Below are 8,619 nucleotides of genomic sequence, written 5' to 3' on the forward strand. Positions count from 1 at the left end.
CCAACAGCATCTGCTCTCATTTTCACCCACCATGAGCATTTGTCTTTATCACCGACATCGAAATCCTTGTGGGTGACATCGCCGTCGTGCCACCTTCAGGAGCGTGTCGGGGAGGAGCGCTGGGTCCCAGGAGTCCGGCCGTAAGAGACATGCCTCTCCGGGCAGCGCAGCACAGGGGGGAAGCCCCTCCCATGCCACCCTCCTCAGCGTCGGTGACAGTCATGCTTCAGCTGTGCAGATGTAGCCACTGCATCCCCGGGGCTTGGGGACACACGCCCTGGCATGCTCATTCCTGTGTTTGGGGGGATGGCGGCTGGGGACACGTGGTGCGGGGGGTGGAGCTCCCAGGAGCTGGGAGGTGGGGGGTGGGGGGGCGGGAGAGGGCCGAGTGTGTGCAACTTCACGTGCTCATCAGATGTGACAGGAGACCCGGGAGAAGGAAAGTGGTCCAGGGCCGATGGGCACTGTCACCCGCAGGGGCTCGATGGGGCCCGCCCAGCTCCGTCCTGGGTGCCCGCGCGCCTGCCAGACGTGTGCAGCCCCAGCACCCATGGGCCTCGGGCCTTGCTCTGCTTGCCGGCTCCCTCCCTCAGGGTTGGCACCTTGCAGGCACAGCCCCCACGGAACCCTGGCCTGTCCCCGGATCCCCGTGGACAATCCCCGAGGACGCAGAGCTCAATGCCAGCTGGCACAGCCCGCAGAGGCTTCTCTAAAGGGTCGGTCATGGGCGCCTGGGGGCTCAGGTGGTGACCTCGGGGTCCTGGGATGGCGCCCCAGGCAGGCTCCCTGCTCAGTGGGGGTCTGCTTCTCCCTCGCCCTCTGCTGCTTCCCCTGCCGCGCTACCTCTCCCGCAGCCTCTCACATGAATAAAATCTTTTAAAAAAGGGTCAGTCACGGATCTCAACAGGCCACTCAGGGGCCTGCGGCCTCTCCCTCCCCGGCCTCGTCTGCTGCCAGAGCAGAGGGGCTGAAGGCCACAGGGGACGCCGTTCTGCAGGTTTCAGGTCTGCTCTGCGTGGCCTGAGTGGTGACAAGACAGGCCCCTGGGGGACACCAGCCAAAGGACTGGAGGCACGACTAGGCCCCGAGTTCCTGGGAGGTGTGGCCTGGCGCCTCCATAGCCTCCAGGGCACCAACAGGGCTGGGGAGGGGTCCTGCTGGGGTGCTTCTTGGGACAGGATGAGACAAGCAAAGGCATTTGTCTATGCAGACTCCAGCTGTGCTCGGAACACCCAACTCTCCAGCGACGCAAACCCCGGAGCTGGTCACCAACACGGGGAATGGAAGCTGGTCTCCTTATGGTAAAAACTTTATTTACTATTTATAAATACATCGCAAGACAAACTTTTCAAAAATACCTTTTTTCCCCAAAAAAACTTAATTAAAAAAATAAAGGAAAGCTAAGAGGCGAACGTCTCGAGGCCCCTCTGTGTCCCCAAAGGGCCGCGGGCGGCACTCCAGCCCGGGGTCTCCCGCTCCCGCTAGTTGGAGTCCTGGCCTGCCGCCGCAGCCCACCAGGGTTCTGTCGTCCCGCGCGGCCACCCTCGTGTGCTAACCTCGTGCCTACGGTTACCTAGATCAGCTCCTAGCGCATCTGGACTATGACGTATACAAGGGGACACCTCAGGCGGAATGCACATTCTCTGCGTCTACGTGTGACTAGAAGGAGAAGCAGGGGGAGTCCCGTGTGAGCGCATGGATTGTCTAGGTGGCCCCCGCGTCCCCGGCGGGCCATCCCTCTCTGCCAGGTGACCGAACTGATTTTTAACTCTTTTTACATCGTGCAGAGGAAGACAAGGACAGAAAGGAGCTCATCCTCAAAGATAAACCTGGTTCTGGAACTGCTGAACGGGGGAAACGTGGTTTGTGGTCTGCGGTCCCCAAATAATTCTGCTCTCGTTCCACGGCCGCTGAAAAGGGCCAATTCTTGTGGTGCCCCCGGCCCCATGGGGCTGCCTCTGCTGGCGGGTCCCCAGCCCTCCACCTTGCACCCCTGGGAAGCTGCCTAACCCAGAGGGTCAGGAACACCTGCTCTCACGGGCTCCTGGGGATCCCGACGACATTCTTGGCTTCTCGAATTTTCCTGTAAGACTCATCTACTCTCTGCTCTTCCCCAGGGTGGCCCCCTGAAGGCTCGCAGGACCCTCTCCACGAGCCGAGCTGGGCCCTTGCCCGATGGACGTGAGCCCCTGGCAGGTGCACCGGGGGGTCTCAGACACCACCAGGTGCGGGGCTCCCCATCCTTGCGAGGCCTGTGCCTGCTTCCCGAGCGGGGACGAGGCCTGTGCTCCACGGAGGCAACAGTCGCTCGGTCTTGAGGCGGAGGGTGGGCTGCGCGGGCAGACACGCGGGAGCGCTCGGGGACGCGCAGCACTGGGGTTTACGTGTACGTTTGGAGGAAGCAGGAAGAAAAACCAAGCGGCGTCCCACGGACTCCTGGGAGGTGGAAGGCGCCCTGGTTCACCACCTAGAAGAGCCCTAGGCGTCACAGACATCTCTTTCTAAACTTTGGTTAAAAGAAAAAATCAATTCACCACAAAAAAGAAATATAAATTGAGGCTGTAGCCAGATGCTGATCATGTCCTTGGCAGTCTTTTGTGCAAAATAAGGCGTTTCTGAGCTCCACGTTAACTAAAACAAACAGAAAGATAAATATGTTGAGATAACTCCCCCACCTCGGAAGGCTCAACTCCTACCCCACGGTGCTTGGTGCTAGATCCCCCCGCGGCGGGCAGACGGGGGCTGCAGGCCGAGGCCCAGCCCCAGGTCTCACCCTCAACCTTGAGTTCTTGCTTCCGACTCGTGGGGAAACAAAACTTGTAACTAAAAATGAAAATTTGGGGGCGCCTGGGTGGCTCAGGTCATGATCCCGGGGCCCCGGGACTGAGCTGCGTGGGTAGGAGTCTTCTTCCCACCCCGTCCTGCTGGTGCTCTCTCTCAAATAAATAAATAAAATCTTAAAAAAAAAAAAAAAAACGAAATGAGAACTTCTTCTCTTTCCTTAAGTTTGTCTTGAGGAGATGAAACACATTTATTCTCTTTTCCCCAATGGCTCTCTCCATTTTAAAATTTTAAAGATTTTACTTATTTATTCATGAGAGACACACACAGACAGAGGCAGAGACACAGGCAGAGGGAGGAGCAGGCTCCCTGCGGGGAGCCCGACAGGGGACTCGATCCCGGGACCCCGGGTCACGCCCTGGGCCGAGGGCAGACCGGGCTGCCCCAGGCTCTCTCGTGTATTCAAAGACCAAGCAGGATCGCAGGTGACTGCATTCTTAGAAGTCAAAGTCTCCCGTAAACCCCCCCTTCGCGTCTGGTGAAGACAGGTCTGTCCAGCACCGACTCTCAACGCGTCCGTGACGTACAGTACGGAGGAGCACGAGCCACGCTTGTAAGCGCGAAGCACGTTCCTTCCCCATGTCCTCGTGGATTCAGTCCTTTGCTGCGAGGACGAGCCCCCGACAGGACAGCTGCGTGGGGCAGCCTGGGCGGCTCTGCGCTGCGTGCGTCCTAGTCCAGCATCTCCCAAGGGACCAGAGGTGCCCGAGACAACGGGACCAGGGCCCCACTTCCCGGGTGGGCACGTCCCACTTCCCCGACTTACGTGGCCAGCGGCGTCTACTTGCTGTCCATGCTGTAGCAGTGAATGTCGCCTTTGCCCCTGGCATCGAAGCCGGGCAGCGGCTGCCCATACTTGTCCACACACCAGCAGAAGCCCCGCTTCCTGCCCTTGGAGGGGCGGCACTGCGAGGGAGCGCAGGGGGGCAGTGAGCCGGGAGGGAGCCCCCGCAGGGTCCCTGCCGTCTGAGGGGCACGTGTGCAGCAAGGTTACAGGCTTGTGCATGTGGGAGGGGGGCTCCCTGGAGAAGCGGGCCCGGGGTGATTCTGGGTCCCTCAGGTGTCACAGCAACGCCGGACCTGCCACCCTGCAGGCACCTGCCACCCTGCAGGCACCTGCGCTGACGGGCGGGATGGCAACGTCCCCACCTCCCCGGGCACCTGTCCCTGGGCACGCGCCAGTCTGCACAGATGCATTCTCGGCGTGGGTTTGCCGAAGAACTGACTGAGGGGAATAGACGGACGTGCTGCTGCCTCCTGGCAGGTGGCACACAGGTGTCACAGGGACACCACGGAGCCCCACGGAGCCCCACGGCCAGGGAAGCGCGGCCCCCAGGCGCTCGGGCCCTGTGGCTTCTGCAGCCGCCTGGCGGTCGTGACGCTGAGGCTCATCTCCAGACACGACTCACCCTGGCCTAAAATAAGGACACCCTGGCTGGGCCGTGCCTCCCAGGAAGGGGAACATGAGGGGGTGCCCAGGGGCTCCCGGGGCAGCAGGGGGTATGGCACTCACCTGCTTCTTCTTATAGAAGCCCTTCCTGTCACAGTTGGGGATGTGGATGCCCCTGGGGCTGAGCATATCCAAGAACTTGAGCCGGTTCAGCGTGTCCTCCACCTCCCGGCGGCAGGGCCCCTGTGGGGGAGCGGCGGGTTACAGGGAGCGTGGGTGGCCCCGCGGGGGATCCACCAGGTCATGCCCAGTCACCAACCATGGCTCCCCGGGGTGGGGGACACACACAACACTCAGCGACCAGGCAGACAAAACAGCCACCACCTCTGCGCAGAGGACTCGAGGTGCTGGAACCCGTGTCCCTGTACCTGGACCCCCGAGACACCCCCGAGACCTCCCCGTGGCAGGCAGGGCCGGCCCCTCCCATGCAAGGCGGGCTCGTGCACCCCGACCGGGCGCCCCGAGTGCCTGCCGCCTGCCACCCGCCAGGAGAGGCGCTCACATATTCCGTCTCCCGCTTGTACTCGGAGGAGAAGTTCTGGGTGTCGGTGCTCTGGGACTCGTAGTCCACCTTGTAGCGCTGGCTGTCCTTGGCGTGCCCCTTCTTAATGACATCCATCTTCGTGTGCAGGGGCTGCAGCTTGGCGTCGGGCACCCGGTGCGTGCCAGGCAGGGCCTGCGCGCCCCCCGCGCCGTGGTCCTCCTCCGACTCGCTGCTGTTTCCTTGAAAGGTGCAAGGGGCACACGGGTGGCACAGCCATCCACCATGAGCGGCGGCCTTTTCAGAATCTCACCCCTGGGCCCGAGTGCCGGCTGCATGGCAGTGCCATCCGGCAATGCCACGTGACCTCGAAACACGGGGATCAGGTTTGGTTCCGGGCACCAGCAGCGGGCGGCCGACACGGCACCCCAGGGAGCCCACTTTCTGAATGGAATCTGCTGGGGCCCCTGGCTGGCTCGGCTCTTAGGCGGCCAACTCTTGGTCTCAGCGCAGATGGCAGTTTCAGGGTCGCGGGATCGAGCCCCGTGCTGGGCTCTCTGCCCAGATCTCCCTTCCCTGCTCCTGTTCACACCCGCTCGCGTGCTCTCTCTCTCTCTCTCAAATAAATAAATGTTTAAGAAAAGTAAATACAGTGAAACCTGCTGTGTGCTCTTCCAGGGCAGCGGGGGCGTGGAAGGCTCGTCACCACCCATGCCCTCCACCAGCAGGGGGCACGCCCGAGCCAGAGCAGGGACAGTGCTCAGGATTGACTCTGCTCTGAGGGAACAGTGGTCTGGGGGACAAGCACCCCCAGCTCCACCTGCCTGCCCTGCGGAATCTGGGCCCCATGCGGGGTGGAGGCAGCAGCCAGAGTGCACAAGCCCTGCAGGGCCCTGGAGTCCAGCGCCGTCCCGGGGAAACCGCACGCCCCTCCGGGACTGGCTGCGCGTCCCCCTGCTCTGGGCGTGTTTGGTGGTGTGAGATGGGTCCCACCTACAGGTCTCTAACTCCCTGTCCGCGCGTGGGCTGGAGCGCCCGGAGGGGGCTGCACAGACCCTGTGCGCGCCGGGCGCGTTGCTGTGTGCTGGAGCTCTCAGTCCCCGAGAAGGACCCCACCACCCCGAGACACCTCCCGGTGCGCAACGTGCAAACGAGAAGGGCACCCGAGGCCCTGACGCCGGTGCTGCAATGCCCACAGCACCACCAGAGTTTCAAGCCCACAGATGAAACGTGGGGCTCCTGTGGCATCAGCGATTGCTCTGTTTGACCAGGAGCGTGCCCCCCAGGCCCCCCCCCCCCGCCGCACATAGGGTGGCGGCCCGCAGTGAAGCCGGCTGACACCTCTGGCTCTAGGTGACAGGTGCATTACACGGTCTCCTGGAGAGCGCTCCCTCGGCTGCAAAACGTGCTCAGGGCAGGTGTGCTCACCAGGGCCCGGAGATCACCCCTCCCTAGGAAGAGAGACTCCCCGGAGGCGGAGGGGTGGCTGGGCTCCCGAGGGGTCTGGCGTCAGGGGAAGCGCAGATTAGCCCAGCGCCCGGTTCTTAATTGCTAGAATTTGGTTTCAATTTCCTTTAACCCATAGGGGTTTTTTTTCCTTCCTTGTCAGGGAAGTAGCAGGGACAAAGGAGATGCTAAGAGTATGCAAATAAACAGATTTGCATTTCTTTTCCAAGAACGGAGTAACTTCTTAAACCTCCCTGGTTTTCTTTCTAATGCCTGCGGACTTCAGCAGCAACACAAAACCTCCCCAGTGAAGCAGCGGATAAAGTGAACTTGGGACGGCCGCTTAAATGCACCTCCCCACCCCCAGAGGCCCGAGAAGCCTTATAAAACCTTAGGTCTTTTAATCGCGTTATAGGAAAGCCCATCAACCCACAGCGGGGAGCCTCAGTGGTAGTGGTCGCAACACACCCATTGCTGGCTACCTGGAATCGGCGGCGCCTCTAAGAACTTCCAACCGCACTTTTTGAAAATCCTGAAGACACGCGGGCCGAACGCAGTGCCCACAGAGCACAGGACCTAAGTGCCCCACACAGAGGCCCCTTAGTCACTTCACATCCACCACCGTAGCACAGTGCACGTCTTGGGCAACTGGATTTTTGCCTTCTCACCAATCCTGGGTTGGCCCAACAAAGCCAGCCTGCCTCCCTCGGGAGTGGAAACGTGCAGAACCCGAAGCCACAAAGGGACTTCTCTCCTGCCAGCCCGGGGTGGGGCCCTGCCTGGGGCGGGCAGGTGGGGGCATCATGCTCCCCGCCTCTAGGGAGGCTGGCTGGGCCTGCGGGGGTCTAAAGCAGCAGCTGCCGACCCCATTTACGCGGCCTGAGGTCCCGCTGCGCCAAGCCGGAGCCTCCGTCCTCTTGGGGCTCCCAGCAGCCGCGCCCCAGCCCTCCGAGGCTCCTTCCCCCTCAGCATCCCTGAGATCTTCGAGTCCACGTTCCCCGCAGCTCCGGCCCTGGCGTGGGTCTGGGGCGCACGCGGGGCCGATGCGGGACGTGCTAACCGGGCGCACCCCCACGCCCTTCCTTGCCTTTGGGGGACCTTGGGGGGGCCACCTCCTTGCGGACATCAGGGTGCGCCAACGCAACGAGACGCGCATACCTGCTTCCCACCTCACCGTCCCTGCCGCGCGCCGAGCGTCCCCGAGGCCCGGCAGCGTGTCCCGCACGTACCCGCGCAGCCTCCCCGGCCCCTCCACCGCCCCCGCTCCCCGGCACCGACGCGCTCGCTCCCCGCCGCGCCCCCGAGGCGCCCGCGCCCGGCCGGGGAGATGCTCCCCCGCCCGGGGTCCGCCCCCTGCCCGCCCGGGACACCGGCGCCCAAGCGCTCAGGGGCGGCAGCCGGGGCGGGGGCCCACCTGGCGCGGCGGCTCACCTGGCGCTGGCGGCGCAGGCAGCAGGTAGGCGCGCAGGCGGCCGGCGGCGCTGGCGTTGGCGCAGAGCCCGCGGCCGTCCAGCAGCGCCTGCAGCGGGCGCGGCTCCCCGGGCGGCGGCTGGCAGCGGAGGCCGGCGCCGCAGCGCTCGGTGTAGACGCCGCACGGCTGGCCCTCGCGCAGCGCGCACGTCAGGCAGCAGCCGCAGCCGGGCTCCCGCACCAGCTCGGGGCACGCGGGCGCGGTGGGCGGCGGCGCGCACTGCGCCAGGGCGCGCGCGTCGCACGGCTCGCAGCGCACCACGGGGCCCGCGCCCGCCGCGCCCGCGCCCGCCCGAGCCGCCGGGGGTCCGCGGAGCAGCGCCAGCGCCGTCAGCGCCGCGGCCCAGAGCGCGGGGCGCGCCCCCTGCATGGCGCCCTCCGGGGGGCCCGCTGCTCGGCCGACCGTGGCGCGGGGATCGGGGAAGCGCGCGGCGGGAGGCTGCGGGAGCGCGGGGCGGTCGCCGGAGCTGCGCACTGCGCCGCCGATGTCGCGTCTGGGCCGCCGGAGCGCGCCGGCCGCTATATAGAAGCCGGTGGCCGAGGACACGCCCCGGAACGGCGCGCGGGCGGGGGCGGGGGCGGCGCGGGCGCGGGGGCGGGGGCGGGGGCCGGCACCTGCTGCACGCGCGCACGCGGGCCCCCCGGGCGGGGTGCGGGGGCCGGGGCCGGGGCCGGGGCCCGGGCCGGGGCGCCTGGCCTGCGCGGACCCTCGCCGGGCGCGCTGCGCAAAGCTTCGCACCACGGGGAGCCTCGGTCGGGGGCGTCGTGGGGTGTTCCCGAGCGGGAGGCCGTCGGCTGGCGCGCGCCCCCCCGCCCCTGCGCCTCGGCCGGTGCGCCCGGCGCCTGCAGCGGGTCCCTACGCTGGACCTCACCGCCCTCCTCCCCGTGGGTGCTCTCGCCGAGGCCATGGAGCGGGCGGGACAGCGGGCGC

The 8,619-nt window shown here is 65.1% G+C and overlaps 1 protein-coding gene across 1 annotated transcript; it reads right to left on the reverse strand.

Moving 5' to 3' along the window:
* Positions 1-1,293: 1,293 nt before the first annotated feature.
* On the reverse strand, positions 1,294-8,073 carry IGFBP3 (insulin like growth factor binding protein 3). Its single transcript, XM_072777633.1, has 5 exons — positions 7,650-8,073; positions 4,794-5,014; positions 4,355-4,474; positions 3,608-3,747; positions 1,294-2,631 (listed from the first exon to the last, which is right to left on the reverse strand). Exons 1-4 carry the CDS (start codon positions 8,056-8,058, stop codon positions 3,622-3,624), a joined length of 876 nt encoding a protein of 291 aa, XP_072633734.1. The 5' UTR covers positions 8,059-8,073; the 3' UTR covers positions 1,294-2,631; positions 3,608-3,621.
* Between the last annotated feature and the right edge of the window lie 546 nt (positions 8,074-8,619).

The sequence above is a fragment of the Canis lupus genome, chromosome 15 (genome assembly GCF_048164855.1).
Source record: "Canis lupus baileyi chromosome 15, mCanLup2.hap1, whole genome shotgun sequence".
In the NCBI taxonomy this organism is placed as follows: Eukaryota; Metazoa; Chordata; class Mammalia; order Carnivora; family Canidae; genus Canis; species Canis lupus.